This window comes from Motacilla alba, chromosome 1 (genome assembly GCF_015832195.1).
Source record: "Motacilla alba alba isolate MOTALB_02 chromosome 1, Motacilla_alba_V1.0_pri, whole genome shotgun sequence".
Taxonomy (NCBI): domain Eukaryota; kingdom Metazoa; phylum Chordata; class Aves; order Passeriformes; family Motacillidae; genus Motacilla; species Motacilla alba.
In genome coordinates, this window is record NC_052016.1 from 12,612,100 (window position 1) to 12,636,081 (window position 23,982).

General features: G+C 43.2%; 1 protein-coding gene across 4 annotated transcripts in view; it reads right to left on the reverse strand.

Moving 5' to 3' along the window:
* Positions 1-612: 612 nt before the first annotated feature.
* MPZL1 (myelin protein zero like 1) overlaps positions 613-23,982 on the reverse strand; it is a 42,225-nt gene continuing 18,855 nt past the window's right edge. For all 4 annotated transcript variants that reach the window (XM_038146992.1, XM_038146976.1, XM_038146984.1 and 1 more), the window contains 4 exons: positions 20,714-20,927; positions 15,078-15,210; positions 11,682-11,787; positions 613-6,382 (listed from right to left, as the gene is read on the reverse strand). In XM_038146992.1, coding sequence (XP_038002920.1) covers positions 6,281-6,382; positions 11,682-11,787; positions 15,078-15,210; positions 20,714-20,927 — 555 coding nt within the window. In that variant the 3' untranslated portion in view covers positions 613-6,280. The remainder of the gene's footprint in view (positions 6,383-11,681; positions 11,788-15,077; positions 15,211-20,713; positions 20,928-23,982) is intronic.

The window sequence follows — 23,982 nt, forward strand, 5'->3', positions numbered from 1 at the left end:
AGTGACACAGTACTGGTGACAGCCAGAGCCTCAGATTGAAGTAATCTTTCCTGTCACAGCCAGAAAACCACCTGGCTGGGGGTTTGCCGTATTTCAGTAACCAACAGTAGCATTTGCATTTCATTTCCTGATGCTCTTCCCTCCCCAGTAGCATGAGGATATTTGTTCCAGCTTCAGCTGTGTGTGTCTTCATTTGTTCCCCAGCCACCACTGTCCTGAAAAAAACAAATGTGCCACTGGTGTTTTAGCTTCCTTCACAACTCCAGGCAGAAGATGGGGGTATTGAAGCACCAGACTTAGACTCAGGAATTCACATACAGGGGAAAAGATAACTGAGACAAGGTAGGTTCTGATGAGTCTGTCAGCTCCCCTTTTTCAAAGACTGTCCCACCATGAAGTCAGTTCTCTGCTCTGCCACAGTTCCACTTGCATGTCTTGGTCCTTGTGGCTTGGTCCTTGGTCCCAGGGTCTCAAGTGGCAAGTTCTCCAGCTGTGTTGGCCACCAAGTGGACACAGTGACTGAAGAAGAATACTGCTAGGAAGAGAGGTGGTGTATTCCAGTCCCCCTCCCTTCCCAGTCCCCAGCCAGGTAAGACTCATCCAACAAACCAGTAATGGGAAAAAAAAAAAGTGTATTAAAATATTCACAAGATTACAATAGAAAACATTAAAGTCCATTCAAGAAAAAATATCCAAGATAACTGTTTTCCAGATGAGTCTGTAAAGCAAAAGCACTAACAGTTGGTACACTGGCTCTTCATGTAATCAGGCCATGCAATGCATATCTAGCTCCCTCACACAGATTATACACCTGTCTTACAGGTGTTTGTTGTCTTGCACACCTCCAGGACAGAGGTTTATAAAAGAAAAGTATCCAGTCTATGTTTTCAATTACATTTACCACATAAGAACAGTTGGCATTGCAGGGAGACAGAAAACATTGCACAGCACACTGATCTCCAAAGGCATTGAACTTATATTTTAGAGTGCAAAAATACCTGTAAATGAAAGGGCTTATTAGCTTTAGGGCAGTGAAGAGAAAGGAAAAGAAACCTAAAGAAGAGAATAATGGCTGAGCCTTATTAACATGATTTTGTAGTTTCCCTTATAAAAATGTTACACTGCAGAGGTGTGGCCATAGCCCAGAAGTCCCACCCATCTTCTCTCTCGGTGGTTTTATTGAGGAAGTATTTTCATCACCTGTGATACAATAAGAACTTTTTGTATTTGAGGTCCTTGGCAGATATACTAATAATGTAGAATTCCAAGACAAGATTCCTATACAGAGTGAAGGTGTTCTGGTCACAAATCAAAAACTCCATACCTGACCGCAGTGAACCCACTCTAAGGCAATGCAGCTTTTAAGTTGCATGCACACCTTTACTGCAGTTACAAGACAGATGGTTACCTAGACAGTTCTCACAGGTTTGGAAAGTTTAAAAACCTAATTACTGCTCTTCTAGTCACAAACTGAAATAGCACTAAAGCTTTGAGAGAAAACAAAACCCTACAGGTCTCCAGTTATAAATGACACATCAGGCAATGAGTTGCAGGGACATATCTGCCCCCCGTAAAGGCTCTTAATGCTAACATTTTGTGAACATGGTGAGCATCTTCCTCACAGAACAACTGCTGAAGTCAAAAGGGGCCATGGAAACATGATGGACTGAGAACAGGTACCACTTTACTTAGCTTGATACCTTATTTGTAGTCCTCCTGAAATTCATTTACGGTAATCAAAAATACGAAGATTTCAGACTGATCCCAGTTTTGTTTGCATGATGAATAAGAGAGAATTTATTGCAAGTCTTTCATCAGACAGGCCCTCCCAGGTCCACTATCCCCCTGTTTTAGTCACTGGCTACTGCCTCAAGAGGTGTCTGCTCCTCCTCTCAGCTGCTGCAAGCCTAGCATGCAGCACCTGTTTTGAAAATAGCTGGTCCTAAAAAGAGCTGGCAGCAGTGCTACAACAGGACAAGGACAACACCCTTTGTGTTCCTCAAAGTCCAAGCTGTTCTTTTCCTCCTGCAAGGAACAGCATCAGAAGATTAAGAGAACAGCAGCAGCAGAGCAATCAGAGTTAAACTTCTGGTCACCAGAACATTAGGATATGATGACCTTGTCTGACTTAAATCTCTGCTTGCTCTACCTTCAAGGAAGATAAGTCCTCTGTCTCCTGAGACTTTACTAAGTAAGGCAACTCAGCATTAGTCCCTTTCATCACCACAGGTTAACATATCATTAAACCATCTCAGATAACTTGAGGAACAGAAAGTTCACAAGTGTTGTCTCACAATGCCTGAGGTTCTCTTGACTTCAACATGAACACATTACTTAATAATTATATTGCTCACTTTTCCATGACAAAAAAAAAAAATCAACAGCCTTGGCACTGGAGTGGGATTCAGACAGATTTCTGCCATTCCTGGGGGAAGACTTCTGTTTCTTCCTAAAAGGATGTTTAGTGTTTTTTAAAAATACTTCCACATTCATTCTGCCTTCATAAAGAGGACCCAAGAAGCCTTGCAGGGAGCCTCCTCAGTCTAGGCAATATGAACATACCTGTAGCTAGACAAAAGCCATGCAAGGAGATGTCTCCTTAAGTCAGTTAAAAAATCAGCCAGACCAGTGTGTCTCCTAAAGTTAGCACCAAATCAGTCCTAAAGTTAGCACCGGCTTCATGTGCTTCCTAAAGTTAGCACCACATCGGAATTGTGCTCAGATTCTCCAGTACATTCCAGTAGGAAAAGAAGAAAACATTAGTAGCAGACTTCAGAGGCAAGGCCAGCCCCATCTTCTCATAGCAGCAAGTTTCTGATTGCCACATTCATCACAATGCTCCTTCTTACTCAAAAATGTTGGGGGAGCAAGACGGTGATGCACAGGGATGAACACAGGCAGATCAAAATCAAGTTTCTCCATCAACCACATCTAAAGCATTAACGTTTTATTAAGTGTAAAATAAATGTTGGGAAGTAACAGCCTGATGATAAGGAAAGGAGCAGCAGCAGCAGGATTCCTCCTAATCTTAATCATAATTTGTACTGGGTTGGAAGGGATCTATCAGAGTCATCGAGTCCAACTCTTGGCCCTGCACAGGACACCCCAGGAGTCACACCATGTGCCTGAGAGCAGTGTCCAAACACTTCTTGAACTCTGTCAGGCCTGGTGCTGTGACCGCTTCCCTGGGGAGACTGTTCAGTGCCCAACCACATGGGTGAAAAACATTTTCCTGATATCCAACCTAAACCTCCCCTGTTTCACCTTCATGCCATTCCCTTGGGTCCTGTCAGAGTAAAGAGAGCGGTGCCTGCCTCTTCTCTTCTGTGGGTGTTGAAGACCACAATGAGGTCTCCCCTCAGTCTTGTCCAGGCTGAATAGACCAAGTGACCTCAGCCATTTGCCAGAAAGCTTCTCCTCCAGTCTATTCACCATCCTCATGGCCTCCTTTGGGCACTCTCCAATGGCTTTATGTCTTTTTTTATATTGTAGCACCCAAAACTCCCCCAGTACTGGAGGTGAGGCCACCCCAGCCCAGAGCAGAGCGGGACAATCCCCTCCCTTGACCCACCTGGTGATGCTGGGCCTGGTGCCCTCCAGGACAGGGATGTCCCTCCTGGCTGCCAGGTGCAGAATTCAGCACTTGAGAAGATCCTATAGAACCACAGAATCACAGACTGGACTGGGTTGGGAAGGACCTTAAGGATCATCTGGTTCCAACCCCCAGCCATGGGCAGGGACACCTTCCATCAGACCAGGTTGCTCAGAGCCTCATCCAACCACACCCTGAACACTTCCAGGGATGGGACATCCACAGCTTCTCTGGGCAACCTGTGCCACTGCCTCACCATCTTCTGAGTAAAGAATTTCCTGACTACAGTCACCGCCATCAGCACTGCAGCAACCAAGGCAGTGGATCTTATCAACAGATGGAAGCCTGAGTGGACAAACTACCTCTGAGCATTTCTGGGGTGAGTAGGTCCCACTCCATCAGCTTCCAGGACTGGGTACAAGCACCATAGCCCTTCGTGTGGAGTGTTGCTAAAAGAACCCTGCTTAATCCATGAAATAGAAGAAGATATTTAAAGGTATCCTGTGAAGAAGAAATTTGTCCATTTTTCATCTTGTATGTGTTATTGCCAAAAAATAAAATGTTAAAATATTTACAGAGTTGTTAGTTACCCCCAGCTCGGTGTCTCAGTTCCCTGCAAGACTTGGCAAATACCTGAAAACTGATGCTTTAAAACTGAAACATGCCCTTTTTTTGATACCAGCTAAGTCTTGGAAGAAGATTTACACAAATTCAGATATTGCAGGATTAGCAACTGACATATGGCAGAATAAATTAATCCATGGTTTCCTTCTGAGCCTCAGTTTTAAGATGCTGGTTCTGGCATTGAGGACAATGTCCTAAAATCTACCCAGTGCATGTATACAAAAATAAAGCTGTTGATTTCTAATAAAGATAGCTGTTGTTAGGAAACCAGCGAAGTCTGATCCTGATGAAAGAATATAGTGTTGGCATATCTAATTTTCTGGGGGAAAAAAAACCCCACTGTACACAAAATAGTTATTAAAATTGCACTGTCATAATTATAAAGGATTATCTAATTCTTTAGTTGTGAAAGGGTCTGCCATGGGCCTGTAACTATTTTTCACGTGCTTGGTGTTAAGAGTGAAACATGGGCTTGAGTTTGTTTGGAACAGGTTGCCGAGAGATGCTGTAGAGGTCACACCTGTGGAGATGCTCAAAACTGGGCACAGTGCTGGGCAGCCTCCTCTGGCTCACCCTGCTGGAGGAAGACTGGATGATCTCCAGAGGTCCCTCCAACCTCAACCATTCTGGGACTGATTCTGAAACAGACTGAACTAGGAAATGGGTAAGAATCAGAGAAAAGGGGTTACCATAGACCAAACTGAAAATTATTTGCTGCCAAAAAAAAAAAAAACAACCCAAAACAAAACCACCACATTGGGATGTACAAAACAGAAATCCTTCCTCTGTATGTCATTTTGAGAAGACCTCTGCTGGAAGGCCACTTCTAGTTTTGAGCACCAAATTTCAGGATACAATGGGTCAGCAAAAGAAATCCTCATCAGCAGAGATCCTTAATAATCTAGGAGGAGTTTAACCAAGAAACAAAAGGCTGGAGAATTGCATTCAAGCAGTAGACTTGCAGAGATGAAGGAAATAAACTGCCCATCCACATTTTCTGTGCAAATATTGGTCACACAAAAAAACCCCACATTTCAAAAAACCCAAAGAGCCCTAGATTTCCTCCAGAAGTTGTTCAGCCTCCACTACAGGCTTTTGAGAACAGATAAAGCACTTCCAAGGAGGTGACAGTGGCATAATGGAACCATGGGAGAGATGAATGGGAGTACTACAGCTTCCAGATCCCTTGGAGCCCTTTTTAACGCATGTATGAAATGACAGAGCTTTGAGGAAGAAATATTTCACTGAAAGGTTCAACAGAGTCTGAGGTAACCACCTACAGCTACAGCTTCCTATGCCTTTAACTCACCATCTCCTTCGTTTTCACAGGTAAACTACCATTTCACAAAATTAATTACATCAACACTATCCCTGCCCTTTAAAGGACTAAGCTTGAATAGCTGGGCTCATCGAGAAGTAAACAATTTTGTGACCCACATTACATAGGTCAGGTAGGCCTAAAGGTTTCCTTCACTCACACTGCTAAGACATAAATTTCTGATATCAAGGAGTAACAATTTGGCTTACAAGACCAAGTGAGAGGATCTAGTTTACATGAGAAGGCAGCCTGCACTGAGAATTTGACCAAGGAATGATAAATACCCTGTATACATAAAGAATTCTGAATATAAAGAAAATGTCTTCTTTATAGTCACCTCAACAAAAGAAATTAGGCCCTATAAGCAAAGAAAAAAGAATCTCCAGGTCAATCTAGAATCTTCAGGCATCTTCCAGTTTTTCCATTAATAACCAAGATAAAAATATTTTTAAATTGTGATGCGAGTTTTCACTTTCTCTCTCGTCACACAAGATACAAAAAAAAAAAAAAAAGAATATTGGCAATTTATAAGCAAAATTCTTACCGCATTTCAACATGCAACATTGGTCTCACTTCTGTACGATTAAATAGACTATTTACACACAATACATATATATCTCTCCCTCTGTATGCACATGCATTGGTCCTAGCCTAGGCATCAAAGGCCACATGTGAGCTCTCTGGGTCAAATCTTGCTCAAGCAATTCCAGTCTGAAGGTGTGTTGTCCTTTGGATAGCTGAGGATCTCAGTTCTTCCGAATGTCGGCGTAGACCACAGACTCTGACTTGTTGATCTTGTCGCTGTGCTGTCCTCCGGAGTGATCTAACTGCGCGTAAATGACTGGGCCCTGGGAACACAAGGAACAGGCACAGTCAGGCTTTTTCAGAACTGGCCACACTGCCCCTCACTTCCACGGGGGCTGCAGCAAGATGAAAGCTAAGGCAAGACCACAGAGCTTTTATGACTGCGAACGGCACTTGGAAGCAGGTGGAATGAACCCTCAGCTGCACGTGAGCTCTAGTCTGCCACCTTTCTCCTTTCAGGAGCATGCCAAACAGCACCCTTGCCTCCCTCCAAACCTGCCCGCTGCCACAGAAAGCAAAATCTAGGATCCCTTGCTCTGAAAAGCAGCAATACTTATGTGCTATGTAGCAAAGACACGTGGCTTAGACAGATGCATGCCAGATTTAATATTGTTCAAGAGGAACTGTCCTAGAGGTTACCAGTCAACAGCAGAGTGTATTTCCCAAACTGCTACTCAGGTCCTGTAAATCCCAGCATGGCTGTGCCACTTGGATAACAAAGCTGCAGCCACCCTGTGACTCAAGTCACTGCCCAAGCCAGTGATGGGGCCAAGACTTACACAGCAGTGAGCCAGAAGTGCTAAAATGGTGCAGCAATACTGAATTCTTACCTGACCTCTGGGCCAGCCCAGGCAGCAGCAGCTCACAGACACCTTGGGCAGGCATGGCCTCACACCTTCGTGACATTTGCTGGGGTGCAGGGGAAGACATTACAGCCCTGTCTTTCAGCTGAACGTGTGAACAGTTCCTTAAACACCACATCCTCTAAAACATAGCCCAGGAAAAGCCAGCTGAAGCTACTGAGGACAGGACTGCAAGCTCCATGGAACAGAGGTCCAGCAAGACAGGTGAAACCTTGATGGCAAGAGAGCTGCAACTCCCATGCTCAACCCCCCAACTGAGGCAAGCACGGGGCTGCCACCACACACCCCATGCAGGAGGCAAAGGGACTGTGTTATCTTGGGATGACTAGGGGGGAATAAAAAATAGAGAGCTTTTAGTTTAGTTGTGGCTTCTTCAGCAGTTTTTCCTTCAAAACTTTGCATCCATTTAACTGTTCTGGTGTCCCTTATGTCCCAGGAAGAAGTAGCCTTCACTGGCACTCCTCTACCCCTTTCTCGCCAGTACTTTTGGAATTTAACAAATCAGGAAACATTTGTATAGACCTGTCACAGGTAATGAAATTTTTCCATATATTTTCCAAAGCAATTATGAGCCAGAGATTAAAACAGACCTTCTGTACAGAAAATTAAGCCCTTGAAGGACCAAAGATACCTTCCTGCACAGCTGTTTCAACTCCCAGCACAGCGGCACAGCTCACACCTGATAAATAACTTGTTCTCTTTGAGAAGAGATTTAAATCCACGTTTTATTCCTTCTGGGTAAAGTATTTACAAAGTAATAAAGAATAGAGGAAGAAGATTGACTGAAGGGTGAAAACTTGCAAGTAGGTATAAAACCCTGAATATAAAAAAACACACTGAAAAAATTTTTAAAAAAAGGACACTGATGTCCTAGGAAACCCTGAATTTCAAATCTTGTTATAGCCACTTAAAAGAAAAAAACCAGAACTTCTCTGCTATTTGCTTTCATGTTGTTCTGGGCTCCAACATTGTATTGAGATTAATAATTCTAATCAGATCACAGTGTCTATATAAACTTCAAGACAAAGTTTAATTGCAAGCAATTTTGGAAATCTCATCTGCCTGAAGCCAGAGGTCAAGGGTACCATAAATTCAGCTTGAGAGCACTATTAGTTAAAAAATATATAAAAATAATAAATCTAACTGCAGAAAGCACTGTGAAATTCCAAGTTTTGTTCAAGTAATTCTGATGGGTCAATTGTCTACCAGTGGAGTTCACTCAGTATCAGTTGCCACTGTACCAGATTTCTGCCAGTTTAAATAGTCACTGTGGTGCAAGCAGCATGTTAGCGGTGTGGAGAGACTGACTACTGTGATCAGCTGATCCAAACCCAGCTATCATTGTCTCAATGTGTTCACTGTCAGACACCTAAAAAAAGTGGTAGATAGCCAAAAAAGAGAGAAGGAGGGACCAAGGATTTATTACAGTGTTCCTCTATTTGATTTGCTGGCAATTGATTCTCTAGCTGACTATAAGCATCACCTGGGCCATTTTAAAAATTGTCTAAACAATTCAGAACTTTCATCTAATCCCAAGTAAGCTCATCCTGACTCTTCAGAACCAGAAGACAGACCAGCACTGCTATATAAAACCAGCATTTCCTGAAGCCTTGCAATTTTTCCATTCAGAATTGAAGGGAAAAGAGCAGCAGGTGTACCTGCGAAGGGATTGACAGCAGTCATTAATTCTAAATTACAAAAAAGAAAAAGGAATTACGAAGTTAGACCACCATGGTCCAAGAGGAGTCAATAGAATATTCAAATTTTTTAGATTCTGAATGATGTTGCAACTACCACAGATTCAGGCTCTGGGAAAGTTATCTGAAATTTCAATCAAGATTCTTGGCATTACAAACTGCTCCTTCTCAGGGTCCTGGGATCCAAACAAGAACATCCATGTGGGAAATCCATGTAGTTCTTGCTTTCACTGTAAATCATTTCTTACCCACACAAATAACAGTACTGGTAGAATAGCAGTCATTAGAGAATGATGGCACGGACAAGAACCACCACAGACAAATCTGACAGAACAGAACAAACCTGCTGAGAAGGAGGGCACAGTGAAAACAAGCAGAGCTGATTCAAGCAGCTGAACACTCGCAGAATCAGATATGCAAACTCCAGAAAACAAGGTCCACACCTAAGTAACTGGCACTCAAAACAAAGGAAGTACAGGCTCAGTGCACTTTCAGCCAAGATGTGATGCAGAGAAATACTCCATCACTGATTCTTGAACTGATACATAAATTAAAAAATGAATAAACTTCATTTAATTCATTTAAATGCCATTCTAAGAGCAAACACCTCTGTTACTGTTTCTAACTTGCAGAGGCAGTTTTGTATGTATTCACAGTTCTTTTCCACCAGTGAAGTACAAAGCATTCATTCACTTCCTACACATTCTACCTTGTAAAAAAGCTACAAGGAAGACCACAGGCCTCTGCTGTTTGACCACAGCACTGACTGCGGGAGCCACTGGTCTAAAACTGCCAGGCATTCCAAGAGACAAGAGTGTGCCTGAATCAGCAAACAGCCTGCAACAGCTCTGGGAACTGCTAGGAATGAGTATCTGCCTTTCACCTGCACAACACCTCAAAAGCTTGAACACTGCAATTCAATTCTTGATTACCAAGATATACTTGTATGTGATGAAAGATTTCAAATATGTTGATTTGCATGCTGATATGACCCTTAAAGAAACAACCAATCAATGGCTAGAGGCAAACAACGTAAGTGTAATCAACTGAAATTTAGCTTCCTCACTTGTTTAAATATTCTGTTCAAAATCTGATCTACCCTGATTTCACTGTGGTCTTTGTAAAGAAAAGTAAGTATGTTTAGTTGCTCTGTAAAGATGGGGCAAATGCTCAACAGGAGGTAGAGGAACTACTTGCTGTTACAAATGTCTGCTAGAAAAAGAAACTCTGTTTGCCTGACAAAAGAGATTAAAAATCTAAAAACTAAACTAAAACTGAATGAAACAAAAGCCATTTGCAGTATTTTTGGATGAGGTCAGCAGTGTTCACAGTTTGTGTTTTCCTTTAGGAACTTACCTGCAGGGAGAACTCTGTCAATGAAGAAAGACTGGAATGACTACAGAAGGGCAAAAGCACCCTGATTCTGAGTTAACATCACAAAGTTTAGATTTACTCTGCTGCTCCTTCCAGCACACTGAGACTCAGAACCCTGGGAACATGGAAAGGTGAGGACACCGCAAGTTTTCACACCAAAACATTGGAGTATTTTTGCTTTCAAGATGCAAGCACAGAACAGCATCTGTGTGTATCTCTCAGGGCACTTGCAAGTACTCCTTCATGCCATGACAATAATTAGATAAAACTTCTGGGGTTTTGGACCTATGGATGTTGACTCCAACAGCTACCATACCATAAATCCCACTGTGCTGGTTTTGCAATTTTTTTTTTTTGAAGGGGGGATGGTGGGAATCATCTGTCTCATTCACCCATTCCAGAAGCATCTCTCATGATCTAGAAAAGACAAGTTTTATCCAGGCCTTATAGGCAGCCTGCTGCTACAAGACCTATTCCAACCAAAATCTGACTCTTTTAAAATCCTGATTATATAGCCTCTGTGAATAACTGCTTGCTGAAGGCAGAAGGCAGCTTTGTGGGTGGGCCTGTGTGCTAAAACTTTGGAAATACTGCATGGCCCAGAACAAAATGCATTTCAAAACCAAACCAAAAACCCAGCAGAGTAGGAGCTTTGACTTTACTGAGCTGACTATTAGCACAGTTGGTTTTTTTCCTGTAGTATTAATATATTAATAAACATCTGCATTATTTTGTCAGGAGAAATTAAGAAACCAGGTATTGACTTGCACACACTACACTGCAGCCACTTGCTAAAAGGTGGCTAATTAGGAAAAAGTCCATTTTGAACTTAAACTCTCTCAGGACCTGTATCTTCACAGGAAAATTGCTAGGAATACTCAAATCAAGAGGGAAGAAACAGCTTCCAAATAAGGAAATCCTGTACTACTAACAGGTAATGATCCATTGCATAGAATCCCTGCCTGACTCATGCTCTGTTCCCTCCCACGGGATGCTAAGTCTGGATAAAAGCCACTTTTTCCCTTCAAAGTCAGCAGAACTTTGCCAGGTGCAGTAAGCATAAAGACTGGCACTTTCAAGCCCACAAAAGTTGGGAGGCTCAGCAGAAGAGAGCTCTCAGCAGCACAAATCATCTGCAAACTGGTCAGCACTTAGCTCCTCCCCTTGTGAAGGAAGTAGGTGCCATGGAACATGAGAGTGCAAGGCAAATTCCTCCCCATTACCATCCCAGAACAGACTAGGCAGCTTTATGGGGTGATCCATATCTGACAGACATTTATTTTGTCTGTGTGAAACAGATACTCACTGACCACTCCCCATCCTTGCACTTCACTACCACCTGTGTATGTTAATGCACAAGATCACAACCATGGTTTTTTATCATTTAGTATGAAAAGGGCATAAAACTCCATCTCAGCTAATACAAAGATGCTGCTCTTTGAACTGCACCAAGCCTTCTACAGCAGAGCTCACCAGTCCCAGCTTCCTGCGCACCCCTTGCGCAGCGCACGCACCTTCACCAGCAGACAGCCCCTAATGCACGAATCCCACCCTGCCTGGATGTTTTCCACAGCAGCTGCCCCAGGCTGGGGGGAATCCTGCCTCGGGGAGCAGCAGGAGCAGTTTACCTGGTGCGATCTGGCGGGCACGCTGTTTACCAGGCCCTCTGTGTCGGAGGGCGCCTTCTGCGGAGCTTGCTTAACCGGAGACATCAAGCTCTCAGAGGTACTGCAGCTGACGAGGTGGCAGAGCAGAGTTTGCACGACAATGTTCAAGAGGCACACGAAAAACAAAACAAAACAAAACAAAAAGAAAAAAGGAAAAACAAGAAACAAAAACAAAAGACGAATGATGGCAAGGTGAAATGTGGCAGGTCACGCCAAAGTAAAAAAATGAACGTAATGAACTCTGAAATAAACACACACAATTCTCCATCTCTCCCGAGACATTTCTCTGTCCTTCCTCTGAGCTTCAGTGGTAAGCAACAGGAAGGAGCAGCTATTAACATAGGACAGCAGCTCCTCCACAACCCCTGGTCCTTAGATACTCCCTTTCAATTCAGCCTCTCTAAAATCACGTGTTTTCTTCTCAGTTAACAGTGGTAAACAGCAATTATCTTCTAACTAGAGGCTAAACAAAGCCAGTCACTGAGGCAAGTGTTGTACCAGTGCTACAGTTAGAGCCAACACTTGCAAGAGCCACCAGCTCTCTCTACACAAGCAAGGTACTTCCTACCCAACTCTGCATTAGTTCCCTTGCTTTTATAGTAAGGCTGTGAGCCCAAAATAATTCTCCCAGCAGACACCAGTCTGTGGAGCAATTACCTTAAGAGTCACACAGGACATTTATGCTATGTGCCCTCATATAGCTATTTGAGTACCTAATCAGGCAAATCGTGGTTTTCAAACAAAAGAACAGTCTTGTGGTGGGAACCAACAGCCTTAAAAGAAGGCTGCCGGTTTTCACCCTCTGATTGCTTCTTTTCATCTGCTTAAAGCAGGACTGAAAAGAAAACAAGCCTGTGATAGAAAAATGAATACCACAGAGCAAATGCCTTTAAAGTTGGTGACTACTGGGCAATGCAGTGATGGGTCTAACTCCCTGTACCAAAGCACCCGGAAGAGTTAAGTAGCCACCTCCTTGGTAGCAGTCACAGGAGTGCCCTCTGCTACAACCCCCTAATCACTGGGCATCCTTTTTTCTCAGTCTTTGTAGACAGTGTATAAATTGAGTACAGAAACAAACAAGGACACTGACATTAGGTAGACCACCTCCTCACAGGGCAAGCATTTTTTACCCTTCGGTAGATCTTACCATAGCAGATTTAGCTCCTCATACATGCAGCAATTAGAATTAAAACAAAAATACTACCCCAGCCATCATGGCAAGGGGTCGTGACTGTCTCAAAAACAATGCATCTCTTCTGTTACCAAAATTATGTAATCATTAATTGCTTTATTCACAAAACTCCTCAGACCTACACTATCTAAATGTTCTCATTCAGATTTAAGCAACTAACATACTTAGATCCCTGCAAGTTCTCTAATACCCTAGCTGTCTGAGCCAGAGGAACGCTTACAGGGAATTTACTTTTATTTTGACACAGAAAGAGCTCTGAATTTCCTGTGCTTTAGTCAATACACTGGCAAGTTCACTGTTGGAAGAGATGGAGGGACATCATCTGGGATAAACAACAACTCCACCCCAGTCAGACACGAGACAATGAAACCCAAGCACCCAGTGAAATGCATCATCCCTTTGCCAACAGATTCCAGCACAAATTACAGTGATGTTAGTAGAGAGCTAGCTGGTTAGTCAGCAAAGGAAGAGGAAATGTGTACACACACACAGGTATTAACAGCAACCACCAACTTGATTAGTTACCATGGTGTCTAGTGGGACTGGAAGAGAAGACCCAGCCCTGTTACATTCCCAATCTGGCGTCTATATCAGGATCTCTGTAAGGAGAGGAAGGTAAGCAGGATCCGATCCCAGCACACCAGGGCAGAAAGAAAACAAAACAAAACAAAACAAAAAAACACCGAAGTCAGAGCATGAATGGAAACTGTGGCCATGCAGGGGTTCCAGATGCCACGCAGGGCCCCAGCCCACCTCAGTTCAAGGCAGAATGGTTATCTAGGAGTAAGTGCTTCTCTCCACCACCACACACCGGGTTAGCATCATGTAGAAGACAGTCCATAAGTTTGGAGGGGGTCACAGCACACTTGGTTTCTTTCTACACATCATGCAGAGCTGGCATGGTCAGTGAAAGCGGGATTTAAACCTCAGAAATTTCCTTCCCAAGAGAATAGTTTAATAGTTCGGTACAAGAAATCACAGTGCATGAACTACTGCTCCAGGCTCAGCACCAACATGTATCCTCCAGCTGGAAGACACTGGAGAGAAGGTCAGTGGGAAGCAGGGCAAGCAGGCCACCTCAGGCACACTGCTGGTGCATGACACTGCAGGGTTCTTTTCAGTTTTTAGGGGAAGGACACATGCAGAGAGGGAAAACCAGGCTTTCCACACAATTCTGAGCACACACAGCCACCCTTGCTGTATTTAGCCTTACCATTGGGCAATAGCCAACTCACTTTGTCTAAGCTCTCCAACTGGGAAAAGGACAGGGCAAAGTTTAATTTGGAAATCCCCACAAGCTTATTTTTGGAGTTCTTTTCTTTTATCCCACAGGCTACCCAAAGAACCTGCAATAAGCAGGAATATTTGTTGGGCAAAGAACAGAAGAAACTTGTATGTTTTGGGGTTGTTTCTAAGACTACATACATAATTTTCATTCTTTCTTAGAGAAGCAAATTACCAGCTAATTAGAGAGGAGAAAAAAGGAAGCAGCAAGTTTCATCACCACAGAACTGTCATCTGCCTTTGTCAGTTCTTGTTGCTTTTTCATATGCCCACTCAAAGAACTGCGCTTCACTTTGGAGTTATCCTCCTAACACTAAAAACCCTGCAGGTATGGTAACAGTTCACAAAAAACAGACAGTGGATGAAAATGGATGCAGAGTGGCTACTCCTTCCTTACTTTCAAGTGTGGTGATGAAGGAGGTTTTGGCAAGTACTTGGCAAGTATTTTGGTCCAGGCTTAGGAGGCAGACAGTGGTAACAGAAAAATCCAGTCCTCATCTCAACACACAGCATTTCTTTAAAGTGCATGTGTGGTGCTTTTCCTTTGGAGGTGGTAAGGAAAGGAGAGCTGGAGGGAAGGGGAACAAACCAGAGCTAGAGTGTCTTGGATTAAATGCTCTGAGGGCATATAGCCTTGTGTTTGGAGATCAACTTCAACACCTAGTGATTTTCAGGTGCAACTCATGGTCAGTAGGTCTCTTCAAGCTCAGTACAGAGGTAACCACTAAATGCAGATGATCACATCTCCCCATGACCATAGCTATCTCTAGCTGTGATTGCCAAGGCTTGGCTGAAACAACTCCTACCCCCCTTTAAACCCTCCCTCTGATCCTTGCTGCTGTTCCTCATATCAGCCATGAGTGAGGAGGGAGATCTCTTACCCAGAGTATCGTTTTTTAGAGTTGTTCTTTCTGATGACAAGACACACGACAATAGAGATGAGCGATGAGAGACCTGTAACCGTACCGATGGCTATCCCTGCCACGGTGGCAATGGGGAACGCTGGCAGGCTGTCTGCAGAGAGAAGGGAGAAAACATTCAACTCTTCTGCATCCCCTGCTCAACACAAGTGCAAACCACAAATGCCCTTGAGCCTGGATTCGTTCAGAGCAGGAGGCACTAATGTAATACCCAGAAATTACAGCATGCAGCCTAAGTGGCAGTGGCAGCAGGCAGCCAGCAGAGTAACATGAACACAGCACACACCAGGAGTGTTCTTAGTGTCACCGTCCTTCAGGAGAGAGTTCATGTTGAACCAAAAATTTTTACATGTCAGGGAACACAAGTGACAATGAGGACAACCCCGACTGATATTGTATCTGAAGGGGAAAAAAAACCAGGTTACAGCCATCTGGCAATTCCCAGCGAGGTCAACAGGAAAAGGCAGGCACGCTTGAAAGCAGATTTGGACACAGCACATCGCTAACCCACTAGGAGTGCTGAATGCTGGGTGTTCTCCAGGGAGCATGCAGCACACAGCAGAGCTCCTACCCAGGATCACTCTTAGCAGTGTTTATACATGACTCTGGTGTCTCAAAATACAGCCCTGTACATTTTTATAGACTCATTTTTTTCCCTTCTTAAGTCAGGATCGTTGTACAATACCAGGAAAACATGTAGAAGAACACAGTATTGCTTTACTCACGTTTTCCCTAATATTATTTTGGGGGAGAGTAGGCCAAAAAAGAGCAGCCAGAAACAAAAGCCAATCAGAGAATGAGTACAAAATACCTACAAGTCAAAGAATACACAGACTACCATTACAAATGAGAAACAAAGTCGTTTCCTTCCCCCCACATCATGGTCAACACAAGGAACAACTCAGGCCAGAGGGTTTTTTACAAGACTCCATGCTGCTCTAGCTACTTATACCAAATACAAGTAATCAGCAAAAAAATCCAACAGGTAAAACTTACACCTATATAGAAAAATCTGTCTCAGACACCTCAATCTATCATAACAGAATTGTTGAGGTGGAAGGGATGTCTTGAGATGGTCTAGTCCAAACCTCCTGCTTAAATTAAGCAGGGCCAAGTAGCACAGTTTGCTCAATACTCTGTCCACCACTTTGGATTTGACTATCTCCAAGGATGGGAGACTCTTCAGGCAACCTAGCTGTCATGGTTTGACAGTGGCCCAACACCATGCACCCACAAGAGTCACATGCTCACCCTCCCCTGCCACAGCTGAGCAAAGGAGGGAAAAGGAAAAAAATGTTCACAAAGGTTTCATGAGTGAGATAAGGACCGGGAGAAGCATTTCAAGATCAAAACAGGCTCAACTTCAGTTGCAAAGTGAAATGTATTACTAACAGAATCAGAGAAGGATAATGAGAAGTAAAAGAGGCCCTTAAAACACCTTCTCCTCCCCAGCCCCTCCCTCCTTCCCACTGACAGCACAGAGAGACAGGGCATGGAGGTTTTGGTCAGCCCATCACCGAGATTTCTTCTGCTGCTCAGGGAGAGGAGTCCTTCCCCTGTGAGGCTGTGGGGCCCCTCCCACGAGACAGATCTCCATTAACTTCTCCAGAGCAGCTCAGTCCACTCTCAGGAGCAGCAGCCAAACCGCACCAGCTGCAGCATGAATTCCCCCATGGGCAGACAGTCCTTCCAAAACTGCTGTGACGTGGATCTCTCTTTCCACGGGGTGCAGTCCTCCAAGGACAGGCTGTTCCAGCCTGGGAGCAGGGTCTCCTCTCTACACTGGGTCTTCCCACTGGATCACAGCTCCCTCCAGGCATCCCACCCACTCAGGCATGGGCACGTCCTACAGGGGCCGTGGGGGGATCTCTGCATCCCCTGCAGATCTCCATGGGCTGCAGGGGCACAGCTGCTTCAGCACAGCCTGCAGAGGAATCTTGGCTCCAGTGTCTGGAGCACATACTTCCCCTCCTTCTCCACTGACCTTGGTGTCTCCATGTTGTTTTCGCTCTTATATTCTCACCTCCTCTCCTCGGACTAGGAGCAAAAACGCCCATGACCTTGTTTTGATTTTCTTCTTAAATATTTCATCACAGAGGCATTACCAGCCTTTCTCATTGGCCCAGTTTTGGCCAGCAGCATGTCCACCTTCAGAGCCATCAGGCATTGGCTCTGCCAGACATGGTGGGAAGCTTCCAGCAGCTTCTCACAGGAGAAAGCTTCGTAGTCCCTTGCTACATATAAAAGCAGGCAGTGCCAAACCAATACATTAGTCCAGTGTTCCACTACAGTAAAAATGTGGGGTTTCAGACAGAATTTCCTGTGTTTCAACTCATGCTGATTGCCTCTTGTCCTGTCACTAGGCACCACTGAAGAGCCTGGCTCAGTCTTCTTTAGGTGCTAGCAATGTACATGAATACCTGGTGAGAGGATTCTCCAGAGTCTTCTCTTTTACAGGCTAGATCACCCCTCCTTCTCTTCTGCAGGCCAGACCATCCCAGCTACCTCCATTTCTCCTCATATGAAAGGTGGAATACTCCCTTAACCATCTTTGCTGCCCTTTGCTGGACTTGCTCCAGCAGTGACAACAGCAGCACCCTGAAGCAGGGGCATTATACTGAGAAAACTGGGCTTACATTTAGTCCTACTCCTTTGGAATACAGTGACTTTCAGCAGAAGGGGTACCTGACTTCTGGCTATTTTACTGACCATAACATCATTCAGCCAAACATCACAGCAGCAGCTTTCCTGGCTCTCCAGTTCATAGCAATATGGCAATTCAGAGTTTCAGTAAGAAATTAAAAATGAAGATATGAGCACCACAACTTAGAGGTGACATTCTTTCCAGAACCTTTCAGCAGCCCAGGGATCCATCTGCTATTAAGGAAGAGAGTCCTACAGTGGTAATATTCAGATATGTAAGATACGATCGGATTTCAGGCCCATGCAAAAATGAAGTAATTTATTTTGAGGCATGTAAGAGTTCCCTAGTTTCTGTGCTTTTCCACCTTCCCAAAAGTGCAGGAATAACTGTCCGCAAAAAGATCAAAACAAATATGCATTTCTGATAGCAGAGCTGTTGCTGCCTTGTACACCAGAAACACACACATTTTATCAAAGCAAGGAAGTAAGTGACAATCCAAAACCATAGTGCAGAGTATCTGCTGAAAGAACGATATTAGAACTTTGAGAATTTTGTCACTTCTTTGACTCATGAAGGTTTCTTTGGTTGGTTGAATCTGAGTGATGGACAGCAGTTAGATCCTGTTAGCAAACATTTTTAAAACTGTATTTAAAAAATGCTAGTGTTTGCATGTGAAACTAAGAGTCTGGCTTTATTGCTTTTCAGAAAATGGTCCCTATATTTTCCAGCATTTCACAGTTACACAAATTCCTCATAAGCACTTCCAGAGCAGCCAATGACTTCACTATGAAAGACAGTCCCAGCTACATAACCAAACATCAGCTCTGAAAGCCAGTATTTAAGTTAACAGCTCAACACAAAACAAAAATCCAGCCATTTAGAGAATACTTTTTACTGATTACTACTGAAATTCAGAGCAATTTCTATTTCACTGAGAGCATGTCAGTATCAGTTTTATGAAAGAGGCAGGAAAGTGAAGTTTCTATTGCTCCTAAGTGTAAAGATTTTCATACTATTCCATTTTTTTCCCCCATGTGCATTCAGATCAAAGATCAACCACCTCCAGGTAACAAGCTGTCTTGAGCAGTGTTAAGCAGCTTCCTGTTACAAGCAGGATCAGCCTAATGTAAGAACTTGGAATTCCTCTGAATTTCTGTTGTTTAGTCTTTAAATGGTAGTCCTTTCCAGATTCAGACAGTCTATGGAAAAAAACAGTCTTGCTTTTCATCCCTGCCAGTAGAATTGTTCCAACACACTTGATGGAGCTGTTTGTGCAAACATCATGTAGGTACTATGGTGAAAAACAGCTTAGTTTGGCAATTTTTAAAAATGAGGCTACCATGGAACTTATTAAATGTTTAATCCAAAACCTAAAGCTAACCTATCATCTATCAGATCACTTAAATGTGCAAAGAATGAATGTGGCTTTGAACAGTTTATACCATCAGATGTACAATTGAGAACCATTAGATGCATACATAGTAAAAAAACAACATGCAAGTGTCATCATGTATTTATTCCAATCAAAAAAATTGCTCCAGCTCAGCTCAGGATGAGTTACAACCTATTACAAGAGCTTGAAAACCCATTTTCACAGTCTTCCTAAAAATGTGAAGAAAACTGTTGCAGCATTTTCTCCAATGGTGAGAAGTGTTTCTAATACAGGGCTCCATTCAGAATCAGATTCTCTTCCAGGTGCCCCACCTATGGGGAAGCCAGCATGCAAGTCTGTTGAAAAATATCAGCTGAATTAATGTACTGAGGTCAGTCTTTAGTTGCTTAACCTGGATTAAAATCTGAAAAGGCTTTTCCAAGACAGCCTGACTTTGCCAAACCAGCTGCTGCTTTACTGCTTCTTCGTAATGACTATCATGGTCACTAAATAAATAAAAAGAATTAAACAGATCCTATTTTATATAGGCTTCAAACTTCCAAGAAACAGAAAGTTCTAAGTGATGGTTGGACCTCCAGAGGTCCTGCTCAACCCAAACTGTTCCATGAAGAGAAAAATTAGATAGAGACCTTGCCTACATAAGAACATGGAATGACCTCCTGAGCAGGGGTACACACCTGCTCTAGCAGCAGTATCATTCCCATTAGAACACACAGGTATCTTCCCTAACATATCAAAACTAATGGAATAGCTGCATCAGCACTGCCATTTATGAATTCAACATTTATTTCTTGTCCTTCCTGAATTATAAATTTGAAAATGCAATTACTGTAACAATCATTTCATTGTCCAAAACATCACATTTTGGCTGACCTCCAGCTGAACAATCAAATGTTTTGGATGATAAAGGCAAATAAAGAGCCAAACTGACAAACAGAATCTTAGTGCTTTTCAACTGTAACACATGTTACCAAATGCTAACCAGAAGCGTCAAGTGACTGCAAGTAGCCAATCTGAAGTTTGTAAGAGCCCCCATGGATTCTTTAAGAACACCTGAGTAAAAGAGACTGAATACACATTTGACACAAACACCTTTGCATGGAACGCTTTCTGGAACATTTCACTTTCTGTATGTTTGGACCAGATTTATAGTTTTGCATTCCATTAAATATACCAGAAGGGCTTCAAGCAAGCAAGGGTTTTCTCCTTGCTCACCAGACTTCATAAGTCACCCTAACCCTTGATGCAGCATAATGCAGGAATATATTCATATATTCAAAACGAGAAGTTGTGTTTTCATTAAGCCTTCCATCAGCTTTTCCTAATAATTTTTTAAACCACAAGAATCAGTGGGCATAGAGGAAAAGGGTATGACATACAGTTTTTAGAAAGCTAACAGATACTGGTTTCATTATTAGGACCTGGAAGAAGAGAATTAAAAAAACAGTTGTTCCCTCCAGGCCATGCCCCCACCCCCAATAAAAGTGATTTAGACAAGGAATGGAGGGGAAAAAAAAAACAAGTGAGAAGAAAAAAAAATCATATAGGGTGAATGAATACCTTTCTCCACAACTCTAACTCGGATTTCTCCTGGTTTGACAACAATGTCAGGTGGGTTCTTGACATCACAAATGTACGTGCCGTTGTCCCGGAACTGCATGTTTGATATTGTGATAGAAGCATCTTTCTTGTTAAGATCTCCAGCCCAAGTGATCCTGTCTTTAAATGGTATGTCTTTTCCAGGGTATGACTTCCCATTAGAGTAATAGAAAAACTGCAGTCAAGGAAAAGAGGATATAAGAACAATCCAATTAGCAAGGAGGGAGCCACCGTGCTTCTCCCACTATTACAGCACTCTCCCAGAGCCAGCTGTGTTACATACAGCCAGAAGCTGAGGTTTTTCTCCTCCTGCCTCACCACTTCAGTCTGCCTTGTTGCCTCTTGATAACATAACCATGCTTGTATCTCAACTCTACCAGGACAAGAGACTGCAAGTTTCAGTTTTCTCTTGGTTTTGATTTGTTTTGTGGTTGGATTGGCTGGGGCTTTTTTTCTGTTTTGCAGGGGACAGAGTTTTGCAGACAAGGAGGTGGGGGAAAGGAAAAAACCTGGTAACCTGGTAATAATTACCTGTCTTTCAGGCACAGGAAGCCGCCTGCATCCTAGCAGAAAAAGGATACCAAGTTTCCAATCTTGTGTTTTGCTGTGTGTTACTTGCAACAAAAGCACAGCTACATTAACATGCAATACTCTCCCTTCCTTCCACCCCCTCAGAAAATCCCATGACCAATTTAGAGTACATCTAGCTGTTTTCCAGAAACCTTCGGGTAACTAAATATAACTGTTTCCCAGTTTTTAAGTGACTACGCTGCACACTGGCTCTGCATTCCCTATACATGACCAAAAATCTTTTAAGAATAAACCTCCTTAGTACAGACTAAGGAGGAACTGAGTATTTCCTAACTACCTGCCCCAAACTGGAATTTACAGCAGTAGAAGTGCATAGACTTCTACAGGACAACTCTGCTTTCAAACACATGGGATACCCTAAGAGAGGCATCAAGGCTGCAGAAGAATTGCAAGAGCACATTCTTTCTTAATTGGATATCCTGCAGGACAGCAAGATAAATCTAATCAGGAATCAAGCTGAATTCCCTTCAGTTCAGTCTCCAGAGAACAATGAAAGAAATTTAGGACAATAAATAGCTTCCTCTTCCTCCTGCCTTATTTACAAAGCAGTGGCTCTGCCACAGAACAGACTGCCTACTGCCCCATATTTCCATTCAAGTCACCTCCTATCCTTTTTCCTGCCCTTGATCTCAGATTTGCTATCCCAACACCCTCTCTATCAGATCTGCACTCTGAATATCAGGCCTTGTCACCTGGCAGCACAAATCTTGTCCAGATCAGGTATGTGCACATCATGGCCATCTGTCCTGCAGCAGTCAATCTTATTTGTTGTCTACAGATTAACATAAATTCAATGAAGTATTTCATGTGGTAGAAAGCTGGCAAGCATACAGCCAGCTGTCAACATTTTGGAGGGACTCTGCATCAGTCTGCTGCTTTTCCACCTGGATTGTAGCCTTTAACACAGCAGTACTGCATTACCACACCCCTGTGCACAGGGGAAGTCATCCCACTGAAGTCTAGAAAGCCAGAGGCAGATTCCTCAACTCTCTAGATGTCCTCACCTGGGGGAGGAGAAATCACAAAGTATGTCCTGAAACACAATTTAAGTGCTTCAAGCCATCCCTTGCCTATGGTGGAGTGAGATGAGACTTCTTTGGAACACTTGGTGAGGGAAGAGGACAAGCAGGGGAAGCTCCCAGTCGAGTCAGCCTCACCACATGGCCACAAGATTGCCAGTGTGATTCTAAAGGGACACAGGACCATCCTTGTAAAGAGAAGCACAGGCTTACCTCAGACATAAGCTGATAATGAGACTGGTCTTTCAAATTCACACCCACCAAGCTATGCAGTGCCATGACTCAGGCTCATAAACAAACATTCCCTCTACACTTTCCCCAGACCCTCAAAAGAAACAGGGAATTAACATCAAATTATGCTGGGTCCCTGCTGCTCAAAGAAAATTTGCTTTTCTTTCAGTTGTGCTGATAGCTATGTCTAGGTGGAACACCTGAACTGACTTAAATTCCAAAAACAATGTTATGTGCTGAAGCTGTATTCCTACAACTAACAATGATGCAGAAAGGGAATGGCAAAACAGGATATATGGGGAGCGGAAAACACACCAACAGATGGCTTCTCTTCACCCATCCTGTTCAGCACTGGCAGGAAATATGCCCTACTTCCCTAACTTCTCCTCAACTCCTGCTTTGGATTCCCAGTGGGAAGAGCTCTCTCTCCAAAACTAAATATTTATTTCACTGAGAATTCAGAAGCTTGTTCTTCAGAACTCTACATACTGAGCAAGATGCTTACACACTGGTTTGGACCATCTCTGGTCTGAGCACTGAAGAGCTCCTAGAGTTTAAATGAGCTCATATCTGTAGCAGAGGGAAGGAGACAAACACAAACAGGCTGAGCAACCTGCTGTCCCCACATCTTCAAAGGTGTCCCACAGTTCCTTGTTCTGCTTCCTCTAAATTCTCATTCAGTACAAGGAACAAGAAAGAAGCAGAAGTGTCTGAGGAAGAAGAGGAAGAAAACAGCTATCAACCTACCAAAGCCATTTCTTTGAAGATTTACATCCAAAGGATCTGAGCCCAACATATAGGAACTGAGCCATGACAAACATTATTTGCCTAAGTTCCTTGCTAGTCTGATTCTTCACTTGTCAAGTAACTATGATATGAGGATGTAACCGCTTACTGATTTGAGCTATTCAATTCTGTTCTGAAACCAGGGAGACTGGTCTTACTTTAAGCCCTTTCAAACAGAGGCTATACGTTACACCAGCAAAATAAACAACATGCACATTACACAACGTAACACTGCAATTACAGTGGTAATTCAAATCCTGTGACTGCTATATTCAGTCAAATGCAAAAGGATAGAGGATTTACAAGATTCCTAGATGTTCATCTACTTCATACATACAATTCTATACCAACATTCCTCTTCTAAGACTAATGGAGTAACTGGAGTATTCTGTGGTCACTGCCTACTCCAGTCTTGGCAGAGATCTAGTAGAATGCAATATTTTCATACAAAACTAAAAAAGCCCCCTAAAATCACAGTGATGGAGATAAGGCACACAAAGGAAGGTCCAATCCATATCTGCTTGCTCCTTAAAACCAACTAGAAGACCACAGCTCAACTATGCCAGCCTCCCCTCCCAGGTCTGTTCCCCTCCAGCCACTGCT